Genomic DNA, 21,973 nt, shown 5'->3' on the forward strand with positions numbered 1-21,973 from the left:
GATCCAATGTTGGACAAAACTGGACAAAAGACTAGTAAAAAGAATAAAGTGGCCAAATTTACGGTTAAATCAATGCAGGAAATGAAACTTATGGATATATGTAGGAGGCAACACCCAAGAGAGAAGGAATATTCATATTATTCGAGTAGGCATAAAACATACTCAAGAATTGATATGTTTTTGTTGTCGGCCCATATTCAAGGGAGAGTTAGGAAAACTGAATATAAAACTAGGTTATTATCTGATCATTCACCCCTGTTATTAGCAATAGAACTGGAGGACATTCCACCAAGAACATACAGATGGAGGTTAAACTCCATGCCACGTAAAGGCATGCCACGTAGAGAGTTTAGTGAATGCCAAATTAAAACATATTTTGAAATAAATACAGAATCAGTGAAAGACAAATTTGTATTATGGGACGCAATGAAAGCCTTCATTTGAGGGCAGGTAATAGGTTGTGTAATTAAGGACTACAATAGGGAAATAGACCAGTTGGAAAGTGAGATAGTAAGTACAGAAAAGGAACTAGTAAAAAGGGAAGATATAATGAAATGGAGAGAATTGGCGAACAAAAAAATAAAATATGAAACATTACAAACGTACAAGGTGGAAAAGAACATAATGAAAATAAACTGAACTGGGAGAAAAAACACATAAAATATTAGTCTGGCAACTTAAAACAGAACAAGCTAAAAGAACTGTATTGACATCAAGGAAAAAGGACAAACAAATTACATATAATCCAATGGAGATTAATGAGAACTTAAAGGAATTTTATGAACAATTATATCAAAACTGAGAACGAGGGAAAGATGATAAAATAGAAGAGTTTTTAGCTAAAATTGAACTGCCAAAATTGCAAGAGGAACAAAACAAACTGATAAAACCATTTGAAATAGACTAGGTACAGGATATATTAAAAAAGCAGCTGAACAATAAAACGCCTGGAGAGGATGGATTCCCAATAGAATTCTATAAAACATTTAAAGAGTTATTAATTCCTCCTCTCCTGGAAGTAATGAACCAGATAGAAGAAACACAAAACTTTCCAGATTCATGTGAGACAGAAATAATGACAGTAATACCAAAGACGGGGAAGAATCCACAAACACCAGCATCGTATAGACCAATATCTCTACTTAACTCAGGTTATAAGATAATAGCGAAATTATTAGCAAACAGATTGGCCAATTGTGTACCTAAAATAGTAAAACAAGATCAAACTGGATTTATTAAGAAATGATGAACAGAGGTTAATGTCTGTAAACTTATTAATCTAATTCATGCAGTTCAAGGAAATAAGAAGCCAACAGTGGCTGTTGCTTTAGATGCAGAAAAACCCTTTGACAAAGTAGAATGGAATTATTTATTTAAAGCATTACAAAGGTTCAATCTACCAGAAAAATATATTAATTGGATTAAAGCATTATATAATGGACCATTGGCGAAGGTAACAGTAAATGGATATCTATCGAACCAATTTAAATTAAGTAAGTCAACTTGATAGGAATGTCCATTATCCCCCTCACTGTTCGCTTTAGCAATAGAACCATTGGCAGAACTGATGAGAACAGAAAATAAAATAAAAGGAATAAAAATAAAGGAGTATAAAATCAGTTTATTTGCAGATGGCATCATAGTATATTTAACAGAACCAGAAATATCAATAAAAGAATTACATAAGAAATTGAAGGAGTATGGAGAAATATTGGGGTACAAGATCAACGCAAATTAAAGTGAAGTGATGCCAATGAGTAACGCAGATTATACAGAATTTAAAAAAGAATCACCATTTAAATGGCAAACACAAGCAATCCGATACCTAAGTATCAGGTTAGATAGTAACTTAAGCCACCTGTACAAACTAAATTATCAGCCACTAATAAAGAAATTGCAGGAAGACTTAGAACATTGAAAAGAATTACCACTAATGTTGATAGGGAGGGTAAATTCCATTAAAATGATTGTCTTCCCAAGGATACAATATTTATTTCAATCGTTGCCAATTCCCTTAACAGAGAAATTCTTGAACTAAAGAGAATAATAATGAAATTCTTGTGGAAAAGAGGAGAAACCGAGGATAGCGTTGGATAAATTAACAGAGAGGAACAACCAAGGTGGTTTGCAGTTACCAAACTTTAAAAATTATTATAGAGCCATACAATTAAGGTATTTATCAGATTTTTACCAGAAAAGGGAAAAACCAGACTGGACTAAGATAGAACTAGATAAAATAGAGAAGGTACCAGAATATATACTTTATAAGTGGGATGAAAAGCTGGTGCAATATAAAAGCTCACCAGTTTTGCATCATTTACTTAATATATGGAAGAAGATCCACTAAGAAAGGAAAAAAAACAAATTACCAAATACGAAAATTGTTATTGACACAAACCCACTAATCCCTTTTACAAGAGATAATCTTTCCTTTAGAGAATGGGAGAGAAAAGGAATCAAAAGAATAGAAAATTGTTTTATTGGAAATAATTTATTAACATTTGAACAGTTGAAGTACAAATATGGAATAACTCATGGTACAATGTTTGCATATCATCAATTTAAAGCTTATTTAAAGGAAAAATTGGGAAACAGACTGAGATTACCAGAAGAAAGCAGCTTTGAATATGTGATTACAGACACAATGATAATTAAAAGATTTATAACGAGCATGTATAGCGGCGGCTACACTGCTCCTGCAATAACACATGCAACCAGACGTGTTGAGCTCAGTGAACAGACTAGTTTATTGCAGCCTGCTGGGCTGCACTTATACTCCCAGGCTGGACCTGGCTGTGAACCGCACTGAAGGGCGCGGACGTTATCCGGGCGTCATGTGGTCCCCACTTGAGTTTCTGAGCCCCGAGCTGGAAGGAAGGAAAACCCCTGACAGCGCCATTTTGGCCAGCTGCCCCGCCATGTGGCTTACAAGCAGGGCTAGTTCGCCTGCCTTGTCGTGTGCCGCCACACATGTACATTAAACTGCAAGATAAGGAAAATGATGAAATAAGCTATAAACCTATACAAAAGTGGGAAAAGGATTTAAACATAAAGATAAAAAATGAAACATGGGAAAAGTTATGTTCTGGAACTATGAAGAATATAATAAACACAAGGTTACGCATTATACAGTATAATTGGTTACACAGGTTATATATCATGCCCCAAAATTTTTAAAAATGGGATCCAACATTATCAGATAGATGATTTCGCTGTAAGAAGGAAATGGGAACAACAGTACATGCAATTTGGGCATGTGAGAAAGTGAAAATGTTTTGGGAAGATCTAAATCAGATATTAAATAAAATCACAAAAAATAACATACCAAAAAATCCAGAGATCTTTCTTCTAAGTTAAACAGATAAAAAAAATGTATAATGTCAACTTGAAAAATGGAAGAGAGCCTGAGAATACAGCAATGGTACATGGAAATGAATAAATGTATCCCATTGGAAGAAATAACATAATTTAAAAAATAAAGTCACATTATTTGAACAAATTTGGGAACCGTACATGGAACACAACAGAGAGGGCCTACCACGGACCTCCACCCCCTAAAATGATAAGAAGACGAAACGACTTGATCCAGTGTGTAAAAGTAGATGATACATTTTTTTTGTTTATTTTCATTGTGTGATGACATTGTTTAATGGGTTTATTGTATTGTATATGTTGAATATTTATTAGTTTTGGAGGAGGGTGGGAAGGAGGATAGGAAGGTAGGGGGATGAAAAGGGAGAAATGCCACTGTGTATATTTAATGAGAAATGTTTGTATATATTTTGGTTGATATGGTGTGAAAAATAAAAAATTATAAAAAGAATCAGTCTGCTGAACCTTTGCACTGCCTCTCATTTCTTAATGAAGGGCTCAAACCTGAAACGTTGGTTATGCAGTGGTCCCCCCTTATTTGTGGTTTCAATTGCTGCCGGTCAACTGTGGCCTGACAATATAAAATATAAAATTCCAGAAATAAAGAATTCATAAGTTTTAAATTCTGAGTAGTATGATGAAATCTTGCGCCGTCCCACTTGAGATACAAATCACCCCTTCGTCCACTGTATCCACACTGTATAAAATACCGCCCATTAGTCACTTAGTAGCCATCGCAGTTATCAGACTGACTGTCGATGTATCGCAGCGATTGTGTACAAGTAAACCTTACACATTTATGGAATATAATACAGTAACCTATTCTATTTTATTATTAGCTATTTTTGTTAATCTCTTATTGTACTTAATTTATAAATTAAATGTTATCATAGGTATGTATGTATTGGGAAAAAAAACATAGTATATATAAGGTTCAGGCATCCGATGGGGGTCTAGGAACATATCCCCGCCGGATAAGGGTGGGGGGGAAACTACTGTACATCTTTATCTTTGCTATATAAAGTACACAGCATGACCTGCTGAGTTTCCCTGCATTGTGTTTTGACTTCAATCATGGTGTCTGCAGACTCTCGTGTTTTATTCTGGTCTCTCCTCTCTCAGGTGAGGCGACCAGAACTGCATGCAGTATTCCAGCTCTCTCTCTCTTAAATTCAGTCACTCTAGCAATGAAGACTAACAACTTATTTACCTTCTTGCTCACCTACAAACTATTTTTTGTGATAAAGCACAAGCACTCCTCAGTTTCTCTGCACAGCAGCATGCTGATCTCTTATTACCTGCCTTTGTCTGCTCCCTTTCTTAAACAACAGTTACATTTGCTATCTTCCAATATATCAGGACCTGCCCAGAGTCCAGAGAATTTTGGTAAATTTCCACCAATGCATCAGCTATAACTTCAGCCATTTCTTTCAGCACCCTGGGATACATTCTACAAGACCAGGAGACTTTAGGCCCACAAGTTTGCCCAGCACCACCTCTTTAATGGTAGGGATGGTTCCTCCCTTTCCATCACTTTCTTAATATTAATTCTTGGCATGATAATGGTGTCTTCCACTGTGAAGATTGACGTAAAATAGTTGTTCAGGTCTTTGGCCATTTCCACATTACACATTCCTTCTTCATCTTCCAATGGACCATGTTTATTTCAGCTACTCTTTTTCACTTTATACATTAAAAAAACTTTCCTATCTGCTTTTCTATTGCGCTAAACTACTTTCATAATTTATCAATCCTTTCTTTAATGCTTTACTGGTAGATTTTTGTTGCATTTTAAAGTTTTCCCAATCTTCTAATTTTCCACTTTTCTTGATCATTTTGAATACATTAAATTTGAGTTTAATGCCCAACTTCATTTCCTTAGATATGCACACCTGATTATCCCTACTCTTATTGGGCGCGCTCCAACCAAATCCCATCAATATTGACTTCAGTTCCTGCTAGCCCACTCCCCATTCTCCCTCATTCCTCTGCCTTCTTTCCTCCAACTCTCTACCCCTTTCCCTCTCCATTCCCAGAGCCATTCCCCCTCCTCCTGTTTGCTGGCATGCTCTCCCTCCCTTATCCACCTATTACCTCCTGCCTGTGGGACTGTGTCCCTCCCCCGCTGCCATTTTGTATGGGCGCCTGCCTACATTTTGTTCATTTCTCGATCAAGCCTGAAACTTTAGTTACATGTTGTGGTTTTACTTCATTCACGGTGTCCGCAGACTTTCGTGTTTCACTTCCACCCTTATTGTCCATGTTTTGAACTGAATATATTTTTGTTGAGCACTTAAAAATCTCTTTGAAAGACCTCCAATGTTCCTCAACTGTCCTATTCCCCCAGTCGATTATTTTTTTTTCACATAGCTGCTGCATTCCAGAAAATTGTTCCCAAAATTCCAGAACGCAGTCTGTGTAAAAGGTCCTGGAGGTAAAATATCATTCCAATATTTTAACTCCTGGACCCCTAGAGAATTTCATAGAAGACCTGCAGTCTAAACACAACTTCAGCAATGGGCTAATGAATGGGACGTTATTGATGACGTGCCATGCTGTACGTCACACATAGGTGACTTGTATGGTCAACGTCAAAATATCACACCTCAGGTATTTAGTGTAAATGCCCAGTGAGATCCAAATTTTTGGTGTTCTGGTCGTTCCAGTATGAACGGCTACTCTGGAAAGTCAGTGTGATAATTGCCAATGGAAAAAAAACTGTCAGTTTTATGTAAAAAATGTTAGCTGAGTCCTCCCTCATCCGATTGCAGTCTCCTTTATTTAAGCATACACACTTGTTTTTAATGTTGCTTTCTTACACTCCATCTATATTCCATCATACTGTGATCACACTTTCTAAGAGAATCCCCAACTATGAGATTGTTAATTTTATCTGTCTCATTACGCAGATCCAGATAACATTCTCTCTTGTAGGTTTGTAACTTAAAAAGAACCATCACAAATGCATTCCACGAATTCCTCAAGGATGCCTCGACCAATTTGATTGGACCAGTCAATATGCAGATAAAATTCCTGCATGACAACAGCAAGCTTCAATTATTTCTTTATTTATTGCCTGTCCCCTCCATAGTGTTATTGTAGACAATTCCCATCAGTGCCTTTTCCCCCCTTACTAGTCGTAATCTCTACTGAGATCTTATAAATTCTCCCCAAATATTAATATTGTTACAGTATATTTTGTCATTTGTAATCTTTATGAATTTTAGAGAGAGCCTGTGAAACTGCTAACTGAGGACCCCTCTTGATGTTCTAGGTATAGGGTAACAAACAAACTTAAACCACATTTTTCTCCAAAGGTAGTGAACTTGAAGAGTGGTTAGTTTGCACTGTGTTGGAATCTAGGGGTTAAAACAGTATGAAATAAATGATTAATTAATAAGTGTATAGTTACTGCATGGTTCAGGGAAAAAGGAATGTGATTAAGTAGCAATCACAGCATGGAGCAAAGTTGGCTGAACAAAATTGTCTCTCCAAAATACAGGGAGAGGAAATGCACAAAACGATTTAGGAGGAATGCTCAAACTAAATGAGGTGGTGAGTAGCACAGGAGACACAGGCCAGATCAGAACAAAGAATGGCCTGTAAGAAACAAAGGGAATGGAAAACAAGTCTAGGAGGAAGATTAAGGCAGGAGGAGGTGTTAAAGAGAACAGCAGAAATTGGCCAGACAGGGACAGAATGGTGATTAGAAATATCTGGGGATGAATTAATTTCTGATCCAATCAACAGGATAGTCTGGCTTGGAGGATTAAGATGGGAGTGCGACAACCCAGATATCTGCAAAACAGGAGATGACTTGTGATAACCCTTATGCAAAAAGATCTAGCAAAGGAAGACAACTTTTGTTTTGTATGATAATGAAATCTAGCAAAGGAAGCCAACTTTTGTTCTGTATGATAAGGTTGATCTATATAACCTGAGCCAACTGGACAATAGGGGTCAGTCTTGGGGAGTAGCTCACTGTGCAGGTGACCTATGAACTAATGAGTGACCCAGAGCTCTGTTAAGTTTTATTCTTGTGCTGTGTAATAAATTGACTGTTGAACCGAATACCTTCTCCTATCACTTCATTCAAAGAACACGCTGGACTCCGACTACACATAGACTAAATTAAGAGTAAGGTAAAGCCAGAGTCCGACAACTGCCATCATTTCAGAATGGGGAATACATAATCATTCTGTGCATCTTTTACTCAAAGCAGACCAATAGAATGTAAATAGCAATAATAACTCCTCCATCAAATTTGTGACAAATCCAAATCTTTATCACTTCTGACAGTTCAGACAATGACGCATTTACACTGCCTCTCAAGTACACTGTCAGAACCTTCTTTATTTGACCAATACTTGTTTTGCCAATTAGATTTAATTCATGTGGATAAATATGATGTTCATATGGAGCTAGTAACAAAGGAAAAAAAGTGGGAATCTCTGAAACTGTATTATTTTTTCATCTCTTACCAGTTCAAATTTTAAGTGTAGATCCATTCTCCTCGAACACACTGCCTGAAAATAGGCTCAATTGTGTAGGCAGAGTGGGATGGTGGTGGTGAAAGTGGTATAAATTGGACACTTGAAGGAATAGTGCTGATTAAAATACTCTTTTAAAAGGGCACACTCTTCTTTACGATTGCTTGAGAAATAGCAATAGGTCTTCCTGACACACCAAAGAAATTTAAAAGGTGCAAGCTATTAAGCAAGTCGATTTTAAACAAAAATACCCCCATTTCAAGCCAAAAATTGTTTTTTCCTGAAACGCAGGTATACACGATTACAATAAAAACAATCATTTTTATCATAAGACACACTGGAAATTTGCCAAATGTTTACACTCATTTATAACACTGATCGTACCCTAAAGGAACTGGACAATTTTTATGTAGACTCAGTCATCTATGTAACAGAGTTAATTACATTCATTAAATTTGTTTTTGGACAAGCACCTGATGAATGATGGAAAAATGAAATTTGTTCGGTTCTTAGAATCTAAAGTCAGCACTCGCCAGATTCAAATGAGGTTTAAAATGCCAGCTCCAGTGAAAAAGTTCAATTCTTTGCTAACAATCCATTCAAAAAAAAATTCAGAGAACAAAGACACTTGAATAACTCGGGGATCAAGCAGGATCTGTGGATTGTTAATGTTTTGAGTCAAAACCCCTGCTTGGAATAACTGCAGAACTGAAACCTCAATCCACAAAATCTGTCAATAATTGCTCACCATTATGCTGATAAATCTTGAACAAAGGCAATGCAGCGAACATATGGAGAAGATTTACCAAATATGAGCCTTGGCTCCATCACCTCTGACTATACCTCTCGGTGCCCCAACAGAGACCAGTTAAAATATTGAAAAATCCATCCCAATCCAGTCATACTCATCTGGTCTTTCATCGGGAGCTTGCGAAGACACACCTCCAGATTCAGGGACTGTTTCTTTCCTACTAAAATCGGACTCTTGAATGAATCTCACAATGGCAAAAGATCTTTTATAATTGTCTATTCTCTGCACTGCTTTTGTACAATTTTCTCTACTCTGCACTGTTTGACCAGTATAACACTATTCATATTTATTTGTTGTTATCATTGCACTACCTACTGTGCACATTGGATCCACTGGATAGCACACAAAATGAAGCTTTCTACTGTATTTCATACATGTGGCAATGAAACAACTCATTCGTTCATTCACTTCACATAACATGGGAGAGACCTGAAAAACTGGGTTGTCTTCCTTAGAACAGAGAAGGTGATTGAAAGATTTGAGAAGATTGTTCAAAATCATAATATTAGTAAGTAGGTAAAAATGGCAGCAGGCATTGGTGCCTCGAGAGAAAATTTTACAGTAACTGGCAAAGAAACATGGATGCAACAAAAAATTTTAATTTATACTACGAGTTATAATGTAAAATAAAAGCAGGTGAAACAACATCAGAAATAGGCCCTCTAACATCCTACCATTCAGTAAAATCAGACTTCACTTCAATGCCATTTTCCTCCCCAATATTCTTAATCATTAATTTTCCCACTGTCAAAAAAAATTCAGTTTAGAACAAGTCCATCCATGGCAATTTTTAGCAGAGAAGTCCAATGGTTCACAGTGCTTCGCAAAGAAATTCCTTCCCATCTCAATATGAAGAAGCTCTTTTATCTTTGCATCACAAAAGTTTCAATGAGATCATTACGTATTCTTCCAAACTCAAGAAAGCATTCTGCTCATTCTTAAAATGTTAAGTGCAGACCCATTCTGCTTGAACACTGCCTGAATTGCAACTCTGAAAGGGAATTGTAAGCATGCTGAGGACACACATTGGACCCTTAAAGGGGAAGCAACAGGAATGGTGCTGATTAGAAGACTCTTTCAAAAGGGTATGTTAGAGGATGAATGGCTTCCTCCTGTGCTGCAATGTTACAGCCGCCTGCTGATAATAATTCATGCCTCAGATGTACAATGATCACTGCTCCCCAAAGAGTTTTAAGGCATGTTTCAGATTTTTCCTTCTCAGTCAGCCAAAAGCTGACCTGGTGCATCAAAGATGATGATGAATTTTATCATTAATGTGCATCTTTATTGATGTGGACCATGTTTTCCGGTCACTTCATGAACGATTTCATCAGAGGGTAGAAGTTGGTAGGTTAGGGTTAGGATGTGAAGTTATCTTTGAAGAACCTTTGTCTTGTGAATGTTACATGCAAGGCCCATCTTCTCGTATACTGCAATGATGTCAATGATGACCTGAAGCTTGGTCTTCGAGGACACATCGGGCTTCTGTCTAATCCAGAGTTAGGTTGAGGCCAAATAGAAACTTGAGGAACAACATAAATATATTCCTCTTGGACACCCTAACAGTCGGGACACTGATTTTTGTTTAAATTTTAAATAACCCCAAGCTCATCTGATTCCATTGTTTCCATCTCTTATCTACCGTGTTCTGTACTTAATTATTTTTCCCCTAACTTTTCTCATTCCCTCCTTTCTTTCCACCTTTCACACCTTCTGTCCTATACCCTTTCACCTAGGTGCTTACCTCAGTTTCTTTCCCCCTTTCAGTATGTAATTTTACCTATTTTATCTGAGTCTTGATAAAGGGTTCAGGCCCATTCTACCTACGGATGCTGTCTGACCTGCTGAGTTCCTCCAGCAATATTAGGCCTATCACTTTAAGATTCTGAAATGTCCGTGAGATCATTTATTGTACCAGAAGTATTCAGCTTGTATCAAAAATACCCATATTGCCCCATCTTTTCTTCCCCTTTTATCTCTACAACTAAAAACAAATTTGTTTTCTACTTTCCAAGTTAGATCAGACATACATCACAATAATAAACTCTTCTAGCCCACTCCCTTTGAAAAAGCAGTCGACATATTAAAAAGACTCATCTAACTCTGGCGCTCTCCTTACCCTCACCTGTTAGTCTGAAGATTCACAAGAGATTATGTCATATGTATATATATATATATCTATTATGTTAGTATATGGTGACATCATGCACTCCCAGATTCAAGGACAGTTTCTTTCTTGCCATTATCAGCCTCCTAAATTAACCACTCCATTAAAATTATGTTGTCTTGATCTCTCTCTCTCTCTCTCTCTCTCTCTATCTCTCTGTAATTGCATTCTGTGTTGTATTTCACTTGGTGTACTATTTTTGGGTTGACATTAAACTTAAACTTTTTTTTCATTTAAATTTAGAGATACAGCACAGTATCTTCTGGCCCACAAAACCTCGCTACATAAAATACACCAATTAACCAACAAACCCCATACATATTTTGGAGGTTGAGAGGAAACCTGAGCACCTGGAAGAAACCCACGCAGTCATGGGAAGGAGGTACAAATTCCTCACAGACAGCGCTGGATTTGAACAAAGGTCACTGGTATTGCAATAGCATTGCGCGAACGGCTACGCAAACTGTTCCACTCCAAATTTTTTCATCCTGAGATATCAACTGTTTCTCTTTCCACACCTGCTGGGTGCTTCCACTATTTTCTCCAGTGAGGTTTCCCTAAATGGATCTGCAAAACTGATTTTTTTTCCCCCCAAAAGAGATTTCCAGATTTGGATGCCCTTCAGGTCTGCTCCATCATTCAACAACAAGGCTGATCTAGTTGTGAACTTATCTGCTGTTTCACTATAACTCTTTATTCCCTGACTAGGCAAAAATCTATAAATGTGAGCCTTAAATATATTTAATGCTTCCTTGGGCAGTTTATACCTCCAATTTACTACTCTATGAAAAGCAGTTCCTCCTTATCTCTGTCTGAAATCTACTGCCCGAATCTTAAGGCTATATCCCACTGGTAGTCTCACCTACCAGTGGAAACAACTTTCTTGCATCTATCTCAACTAATGTTTTCATAATTTTATGTTTTCATAAGATCCTTCTCATTCTTCTAAATTTCAGCAACTGTAGTTCCAGATAATCTCCCCTCTTAGGCTCTGAGGAAAGTAACTGTGGTGAATCTCTGCTAAGCTGTCTGTCTTCCCTTCGACGAGCCTTGCTATACTAACATTGGCTGTGCATTATCTCTACTATTAAGGACACTCTCCTTGGATATAACTATATATGCACCCATTGTCTTTCATTATTGTACCGTTAGTTTCTGCTAATAAAAGCCATGATTATTGTTTGACCACATCCTCTTTGTCTCCATCAACTGGCACTTCAGTAACCTCAATTCAGCCAGAGTATCCTCGCATTGGGAATATCTTCATTTGCTATCATTTCCAAACAGATGAAAGAAGGTTTGTCTTGCCCACAGTGCACACGAAACACAGCACATAATAAAAACAAATATCCATAAAGATATAATTTTTTGGCTAACATGTGAAGATGCAACTCAGATATTCTCAATTGTGATCCTGTAAAATGTTATCAAGATGGAAGCCAGTAGTTTTGCCTTTTTCAGCTTCCCCAAGAAGAGAAGACACTGCGGCGCCTTCCTGACTAATGAGGTGTTGTGGGTTCAGGATAGGTCATCCTTTATCTGCACACCAAGGAACACTGTGCTCTCACTCTCTCCACACTAGAACCACTGATGTGTAATGGAAAATAGTTGACCCTCATCCTCAATCAGCTCCTTTGCTTTAAGCAAGTTGAGAATGTTCTTAGAACCAGCCTTTGCGCCCTCTCCAGTACTATCTTTCCCATATGGTGGTACTCAGAATTGTACAGTAAAACAGTGATTATCTGACATCTTTAGGGCTTTGAAACACAGACAAATGCATTTCAGTTACTCAGCAGCACCTGTGGAAAGAGAAACTAGTTAATGCTTCAAGTTGAAGACTCTTCATTAGTTCTTTTTCTCCAGATGTTGTTGGGCTGGTTGAGTTCTTCTAGCATTTGTTTTTGTTTCAGATTCCAGCACCTGCCCTTCAGACTTTACTGTTAGCAGAAAAGCAGGTTTTCCAGACACTTCTCCCTGTAAGATTAGAACAATATTTGGTTTCCCCACTGAAATTTGCATTCGCCCCCCCCCCCCCCCCCACCCATGGGTCAGAAGGTGGATTTGGAATTGCCTCTTGTGCTTGGCTGAGGTAACTAGAAACAGGGTCATATTCTCAAAATAAGGGGTTAGCCAATCAGGACTGAATTGGAAAGAAAACACTTTGTCAGAAGTATCTGGAGTTCTCTTGCCAGGAGCGCAGCTGTGACAGCTCAGTCACTGAGTATATTCATGACCAAGTGAGAGACCTTAAGAAAGCAATAATAAAGCGACCCATCAGCCTTCATCTTGCTTAACGGAAAAGCAGACACAAGAGGCTGCCTGGCTTACTCCTGCTTCTATTTCACATGCCGTTATATATGAATCGTAAGCTACATTATTTTTGCCATTTTATTGTCCATCTATCTAGTACAGTGATGCTTTTCAACAGCTTAAAACTTTCTATCATGCTACAATGTACATGCCAACTTTTATACCAGCTGCAAACAGTTTCAGTTCAGATTTGTACACCAGGCATTGCTCTTGCAAACACTTCAGCTTGTCGCATGGTTGCATATGCAGTTGCACATGTGGGTACAGGCCAGTTTCACATCCACATTCAGGTGGCATAAATGGAGAATTGCAAAGAAGTAGAGTTTTGTCTGAAAAAAATCAGAATACATCCTGCTGCCTCACCATTCCAATGTCCCAGGTTCAATCCTGACCTCCAGTGCTCTTTGTATGGAGATTGCACGTTCTCTTTGTGACCACATGGGTATCCTCTGAGTATTCTAGTTAACTACCACATCCCAAAGACAAACAGGTCAGAGGTTAATTGGTCATTGTAAATTGCCCCAGTTTGTCAGAATCGAGGGAGTTTTGGAAATGTGGAAAGAATATCATGGGATTAGTGCATTAGGTGCCTGATATCCACTGGATGGGCCATCCATTTCCATTAATACAACTAAAAATATCAGGAAACGATTAGAAATAGAGCTAAAAATAGATTTACCATAAAATGTAAATGTATCCATTCCTCGATCTGAAGTAATTTAATTTCAAATTAAAATTCAATGCTTAAAGTGTACTGGTTGATCTTCTCGCACCCAAGAGGAGAGAGTATGCTTCAAGCGTCCTTGAAAAAATAGAACATCCCACTGAATGTTGGGAGTCCCTGTCCCATGAGTGGATGAATTGCCAAAAGAAGCATTCAGGATAGCATAAAGAATCTTGTGAAGGACCACGCAGGAACACACCACCTCACCTGTCAGGCGCCTCCTGCCCCATGAGTGAAAGAGTCTTTAGTTCCTATGCTGGCTTCATCACCATCCCAGAAGTGAGAAAAGTGATTCATACTTGTGAGAGACTACTGACAAATCAAAAGAAAACAAACAAATTCCCATTCGCCGAGTCAAACTGGAATTATGCTAGATTTAGATCAGGCCAGATTCAGTCAATTCAGACCCTAAACTGGTGCAGAATTTCACAGTAATTGTAACATTCTGCCAAAGTCACTTGCGCTTTAATTCTCTCTATATTTGCTAATTCAGCCAATTTTGCCCAGATGGTATTAATATTATTAATTACATGAAAATTCAAGCGCTCAAGAGCTGGCTCTGAATGGGCAACTAAAGCGGCATCGTCTGCAAAGAGTAGTTCACGGACAAGTTTCTCTTGTGTCTTGGTGTGAGCTTGCAGGCGCCTCAGATTGAAGAGACTGCCATCCGTGCGGTACCGGATGTAAACAGCGTCTTCATTGTTGAGGTCTTTCATGGCTTGGTTCAGCATCATGCTGAAGAAGATAGAAAAGAGGGTTGGTGCGAGAACTTGTCCGTGAACTACTCTTTGCAGACGATGCCGTTTTAGTTGCCCATTCAGAGCCAGCTCTTCAGCGCTTGATGTCCTGTTTTGCGGAAACTGCCAAAATGTTTGGCCTGGAAGTCAGCCTGAAGAAAACTGAGGTCCTCCATCAGCCAGCTCCCCACCATGACTACCAGCCCCCCAACATCTCCATCGGGCACACAAAACTCAAAACGGTCAACCAGTTTACCTATCTCGGCTGCACCATTTCATCAGATGCAAGGATCGACAACGAGATAGACAACAGACTTGCCAAGGCAAATAGCTAGCGCCTTTGGAACACTACACAAAAGAGTCTGGAAAAACAACCAACTGAAAAACCTCACAAAGATAAGCATATACAGAGCCGTTGTCATACCCACACTCCTGTTCGGCTCCGAATCATGGGTCCTCTACCGGCATCACCTACGGCTCCTAGAACGCTTCCACCAGCGTTGTCTCCGCTCCATCCTCAACATTCATTGGAGCGACTTCATCCCTAACATCGAAGTACTCGAGATGGCAGAGGCCGACAGCATCGAGTCCACGCTGCTGAAGATCCAGCTGCGCTGGGTGGGTCACGTCTCCAGAATGGAGCACCATCGCCTTCCCAAGATCATGTTATATGGCGAGCTCTCCACTGGCCACCGTGACAGAGGTGCACCAAAGAAGAGGTACAAGGACTGCCTAAAGAAATCTCTTGGTGCCTGCCACATTGACCACCGCCAGTGGGCTGATATCGCCTCAAACCGTACATCTTGGCACCTCACAGTTCGGCGGGCAGCAACCTCCTTTGAAGAAGACCGCAGAGCCCACCTCACTGACAAAAGGCAAAGGAGGAAAAACACAACACCCAACCCCAACCCACCAATTTTCCTCTGTAACCGCTGCAACCGTGTCTGCCTGTCCCGCATCGGACTTGTCAGCCACCAATGAGCCTGCAGCTGACGTGGACATTTACCCCTTCCATAAATCTTCGTCCGCGAAGCCAAGCCAAAGAAAAAGACATGAAAATTAAACATCAAATTAAACTTTGCTTTCAACTTCTCGATGACTTGCACCCTTATCACCACTCAAAAACAAATGGTAAGCCAAGGATTTTAAAGCCTCGGTAAAACTAATGATAGAAAGTAATACTGATTATAATCCAAGACATATGTCAGGGTTATTATTACCTCAGCTGCTTTAAGAAGTCCACATCGCAGCTGCTGTTGATAAACTTGATGAACTCCTCATAGGAAGGGGCATACGTGTAGGCCTTCTTTTGATGCTCATTCACCTTCTCCCTGTGCTCCATCTGGGTTAGCAGCATTTGATTAATGTAGTCAGGGTCACTGAGCAGTTCCACCATTGGTTTTAGTACTGTGAACAACAGACACAAGGTTAGAATGGACACCGCTCTGAATCCAGCCCCAAATTTATAAAAGTCATAATCTCTCAGCAACAAAGACTCAAGATTGTGAAATAGTTTCCACCCCCCCCCCCCACCCCTCCCCATATCCACTCCTTAAAAGACTTGAAATTTGACAAAAAGTGAAAAAAAAAAAAAAGAAGGCAGACTTTGGAGATCCGAGGGAAATATCACAATTGTTAGAAATACTCAGCCGCCCGGGGTGCTTCAGCTAATATTGTGGGCCCAAGTTTTTACAACATGAAATGTTTATTACAGGTATTTGTCTTTCCTAAACTGCTGAACATTCCCAGCACCTTTTCTTTTTGTCTCAATATAATCTCCAGTGACAGTCTCACGCCACTAGGCCGAGGAAAACTGCGGTTTCAGTGAATTTGCTCAACATTGAGAGCAAGCAGATGAAAAGAACAGAAATTCATTTGTTGTTAATTGAGTTTCCATGATCTTTTATACCAAAAAAAATCTTCCTGCTGGAACCAAGCCCCAATAACAAAGGTGAACACTCCCTTAGGGTAAAGTCAGCATCAATGGGCTTGTCATGAATTCTCATGGACAACTTCAAGGCTCAAGTGTAGCCAATATTGAACTTGTATACAATCCTTGAATGTGGCTTTAACATCTTTGGGGGAAAAAACACCATGGCAGGCAAACTTTGAACATTTTGCATTACCTTTAAATTGTTCAATTAACCAGTGGACTACTTTTACCTTCCCAATTTCACTAAGGTAGAAAAATCAAAAAGTTACCGATGAAGCAAACATAGAAACCACTGCAAGCACTCAACAGCTAAGCATCTTTTGGAGAGAGAAACAGAGTTAATATTTGAGGTTGAAGAATTATTAAATCACAGCATGGATGAGGTCCCTCTCTCCCTTTCGACCCATGAAGCCCAGGTAGGTAATCTGGGTTAGGACCATTTGCCTACAAAACTGGGAAAGTGAGGAAACAGTGAGCTTCAAGTTGGAAAAAAAAGTGTTGGGAATGGATGAATAGAACCATTGATCAGGCAAGACAAGGGTTGCCAAGGTGACTCCAAATGTTCATGGACCTGGTGAACAGATTAATCAGAACTGTGAGAGAAAAAGAAAAAAAAATCAAAAGATGGAAAGTGTAGCTGGGACATGAAGCCTTAAGAAGTGTGCTAGAAATGCCCAGAATATTAGGCAGCTTGTGAGGAGAAAGAACAATTACAAATGGATAAAGCTTGCTGCATAACTGTCCAGTTCTGAAACAAACTGAACAAGCAAGATATTTGACATTGTTGAAGTTGGGAGTGGGACTCAAAAGTGGTGACCAAAAGAAAGATGAGGTGCTGTTTGTAAAAGATAGGGGTTATTTGAAATCAGAATTGAAAATGAGGCAGCACTGTTTGCCCCATGCTATTACAGAGCCAGAAACCGGGATTCGATTCCGATGCTGTCGATAAGGAGTTTGTACATTCTCCCTGTGTCTGTGTGGACTTCCTCCAGGCACTCTGGTTTCCTCCCACCTTTCAGAAATGTATGGGGATTGCAAGTTAATTGAGTGCAATTGGGTGGCATGGGCTCATGGGCCGAAAGGGCCTGTTACTGTGCTATATGCCTAAAGAAAAGTGCACAAGCACATAGGCTCACATTTGAGAGTCAGAGTTCAAAGAGTTAAGATGAGAGGCAATTGCTTTGACTGAAAGGAAAGTTTGGATCCTTGGTGGGAAGAGATAAAAGGACATATGTATCTCCTGCAATCGCTTGGGAACGTACAAGAGAAGGCAATGGGTTGGGTTGGAGATGGAAATCCAAACCTGGGAGTCACTTTAGGAATGGACGTAAAGGGGCCAGGGAGGGGAAGATGCATTTGGATGTGAAACATAATTGAACGTGGTATGAATCAAAAGACAAGTTGTTATGTAAGAAGGCTGGTGGGATGAAAGGCAAGAATACTATTCTCTCTGAATCAAAGGGGATATGTTGGCCACCAATACCACCACAAGCCCACAGAATCCCACAGTTTTCTCAATCATGCTTCCTCCCACCTTGCTTCAGACAAGGAACCCATTCTGTTTTCCTGGTCAGATCCGATCATGAGATTCTCCACACAAGTGTCCCTTAGAATGCCTTCCTTCTGAGTTAACAGTAGCTTCCCCTTTGCAATAGTTGACCTCAGCTCTTGACTTCATCTCACCCAATTCCCAAATGATTGTTCTCAGCCCCTCCCCTCCATCTAGAACAAGATTTCTCTAACCTGTGAGTCAGATGCCCTCAAATACATTAATTCCACTGGTGCCCCTCACCTCAGAGAAATTCCTTTGACCTATCCATTCCTTGTCCATCACTGCAGGTAGTTACGTGTCCAGAGGATTCCAAAAACCAACAGCAGCAGAACTTCACCAAAACAATGGTTACTTAAGTAAAAATATATTTCCAAATGATAGTATGCACATTAAAATGAGATGATCCCACATTTATTAATTTTTCAGATTTTCATGTTCATATTCATTATATAGTCCAAAATAATGAATGAGCCAAATAAATCTCAAAACCAAAAATTGCCTGCTCGATTTAGATAATTTAGGTCAGAGACATCAGGAGGAACTTGGATGGAAAGGGGAGAGTGCATCCACAAACCCTATTAAAGTCCTTTCACTTTTTTTTATACGTCTCCGTAATCCAAGGAAAGAACATGGGAACAAAGTAGAGAATGCTAACATGTTAGGGCAAGTTTGAAGAGCATTGAGGTGGATATGTTCACAGGGCCTGTTAGGAGATATAACAATTTATTGAAAGAGACAAGTGAAGAGATTGCAGCGACCTTGACAAAGATCTTTGAATTCTCACTGATAACTGGAGGGCTGAAGCGTAGCCAATGTTGTTCCTTTGTTAAATAGGGAAATAGGAATTATCCGATAAATTCTACACCAGTCAGGTTAAGGACAGTAAGCTTTGTGTGGGGCAGGTCACATCTTAGAAATATGATTTTAGTTTTTCTAAGGCAGTGACAAAGGTAATTGATGAGGGTAGGGCAGTGAACACTGCCTATATGGACTTTAGTAAGACACTTGACAAGGTCACATGGTAGCTGATCCAGGAAGTAAACACATAGTAGATCCATAGGGAATTGGCTGGCTCAAAGAATTCAGAGGGTAGTGGTGGAAGGATGTTATTTTGGCTGCAGATCCCTCAATGTTTATTTTATATATTATTACATTTTGTTAAATGTTACAATAAACATGAACATTGGACGAAACAATGGGTGGATTTAGTAAGATTACAAATACACAAAGATTGATGCAGTCGTGTACAAGGTAGAGGCTATAAAAAAATAAAACAGAACATAGCTTACATATGTAAGCAGAGAAATTAAAACAAGGGCTTAATCAGCCTTCATCGGACAAGGCATTGAATACAAGAGTAAGGAAGTCATATTGGTTAGGCCCCGCAGAGTACTTTGCCCAATTCTGGTCATCTCATTACAGAAAGGATGTGGAGAAAGGGTACAGATTTACTAGGATGCTGGCTGGATTGGAGGCTATGAAGTATGGTTAGACAAACTTGGATTGTTTTCTATGGAGCATCAGAGACAATGGAGTCACCTGATAGAATTACTAGAAGCATTGAATGGGTGGACAGTCAGAGTTCCTTCCCCAGGGTAAAATTGTCACATATGTCAGGATATGCATTTAGAGTGAGTGAGGGAGGGGGAATTTAAAGGAGATACGCAGGTCAAGATTTTTTTTTTGTACACAACGAGTAATAGATACCTGGAATGGGTGGGACGTGAACTTTAAGGAGGATGCAGGGAGGCTACAGAGTGATTTGGGAAGGCTAACTGAATGCACAAATGCAGTGCAATGTGGATAAATGTGAAGTTAATCAACTTTAGTTGCAAAATCACGAAGGTGGGTTATCTGAAAGGAAATAGATTTAGATTGAGAAGTTGGATTAGGCCCTTTCAACCGCTGTGTAAAATGGGGTTAACTAGGCAATTTGGACGGTTAGTGCCCAGTTACATGGCAGTTTGAAAGGGTCCAACCGAGTTAACCCCGTCAGAACGCAACTGGGTCCCTGACCTACCTCAGAGGTAGTCGTGGAACCCAGTTAAACTTACCTAGGACTCATCCACAGCTGATTTGAAAACAAAAATGACCAACCCACTTATTCTGGTGATGTCAGCGCCTGCGTGCATACATCACTGGGCAGCCAGCATCTGAACACAGGGGTTACTTCAGGTCAGTGCATGACATGTCATTGTGGGGACGGGACCCCCCTTAAGTCACCAGGTTGGGAATTTAATGGGTAGATCCCCCTGTGATTCGAAAGATGCTTCCAGCACCTTTGTCCCAGTAATCGCACCCAGGTCCCAGGAGGGCTACCCAGGTGCTGCAATTTGAAAGGGGCTATTGAGACCTTGAACTGGAGGGGGACCAATATCCTTGCGGGAAGGTTTGATAGTGTTGCTCTGGTGGGTTTATTTAAAATAAAAAAATGAATTGATTTTAATTCTTTCTTTTTAAAATGTTATTACTAATATTTTACAGTAGAAGCAGCTAATGTGACAGAGTATTTAGATATGTTTTTGGGAGATAAATTGGGAAAGGTTCGCTAGAGTAGGTTACACACAAGCACTTTAAAATATTATTTAAAATACTGGAGCTCTTTGAATGCTAGACATATCAGGGCCTCACAGCCTTTGCAAGAGCTTTGGAGAGTGCCCAAGATACTTCACTAATGAATTGTTGTTTACAAAATGGCAACAGATGAAAGAGCTTGTTGGAGCCACAGATTGTCTGGAACTGTTGTAAGAGGGTCATGTGGTTTTGCAAGCAGAGAGAGACAAACAGGCTTTCTCTCAGTGTGAGTGAGAGAGAGAGACAGACAGACAGAGATCACTTCTACAGTGTTACAGCCAGAAACAGCAGCTGGGACTGGAACAGGACAAGCTAGCAAGCTTGTAGAAAGCCCCATTTGGAAGAAATGTTCTTATTTCGGCTTGGTCAAAGCTCTTGTTGCTCATGCAAGAGGAGAGGACTGGCTGTCTAATGTTTCACTTGGAATAAGAGAAACAAAAAGGAACTCTGTCGTGACCTGAAAGAAAGAGGTTATCATCTGGAGAACCCTGAAGTGGCAAGTTTCGTCAGCAAGAAACTGAAGTGGCTGATGGAAGTAAATCAGTCGTGGATGTCCTGGAACAACAAATTTCTCTCTGAAAACCAACAAGAACCTTCCTGAATGGTAACCATTTACTTTTCAAGCACCAAGCCTGGTGAACTTCATAAATGTTAAATTCTGTGCACAGTTTAAGAATTGCCTGCAACTAGTGAACTTGGAAGAATGAGAAGTGAGACTGGACTGTGAACCAAAGGACTTTTCTGAACTTACACACACATTACATACACGTTTGCTTAGAATTAGAAGGGAGTTAAGTTAGGTTAGTTAAGTCAATAGTGATAAGTTAAAGTGTGATCCTGTTTTCATGTTTAAAGATTATTAAAAGTAACTTTTGTTTAAGTAACCATTTGTCTTGGTGAATATCTATTGCTGCTGGGTTTATGGGTCCCCTGGGCTTGTAACACTACAAGAATTGGGAATTTTGTTTGCAAGTATTCTCTAAATAAGGAAATCCAGAAGACAATCATGACAGTGAAGTAAAATTTAACAACACAAAAAAAACAAAAAGGAAAAATAAAAGAAAAAATTTCAAAACTACTTCCTCTAAGCAGGGTTGAAAGTTGACATGTATAAATCAAATGGCACCAACTTGGAGAAGGTCAGCACAATGCCAAAATTCAAGAACAACACTAAATCTTGAGATTATTTATGATAGTAATCCATAAATGTGCACCATGTCTTTTGGAACTTAATATTTGAATCCTTGATAGCTCATCTAATTTTTTCTAGAGTTAAACAAGGTATAATATCCGTTCACCATTG

General features: G+C 39.3%; 1 protein-coding gene and 1 long non-coding RNA gene across 7 annotated transcripts in view; one reads left to right on the forward strand and one right to left on the reverse strand.

The window, feature by feature from the left end:
* The window catches only part of LOC138764183 (uncharacterized), a 56,455-nt gene extending 44,472 nt beyond the window's left edge, over nucleotides 1-11,983 (forward strand). The window contains exon 3 of the long non-coding RNA XR_011358039.1: nucleotides 11,084-11,983. This is a non-coding gene — a long non-coding RNA (uncharacterized lncRNA). The remainder of the gene's footprint in view (nucleotides 1-11,083) is intronic.
* Nucleotides 1-21,973, reverse strand: part of snx25 (sorting nexin 25) — a 367,103-nt gene that overhangs the window by 202,029 nt on the left and 143,101 nt on the right. For all 6 annotated transcript variants that reach the window (XM_069939621.1, XM_069939646.1, XM_069939613.1 and 3 more), the window contains exon 5: nucleotides 15,832-16,018. In XM_069939621.1, coding sequence (XP_069795722.1) covers nucleotides 15,832-16,018 — 187 coding nt within the window. The remainder of the gene's footprint in view (nucleotides 1-15,831; nucleotides 16,019-21,973) is intronic.

Source organism: Narcine bancroftii, chromosome 1 (assembly GCF_036971445.1).
Source record: "Narcine bancroftii isolate sNarBan1 chromosome 1, sNarBan1.hap1, whole genome shotgun sequence".
Lineage (NCBI taxonomy): Eukaryota > Metazoa > Chordata > Chondrichthyes > Torpediniformes > Narcinidae > Narcine > Narcine bancroftii.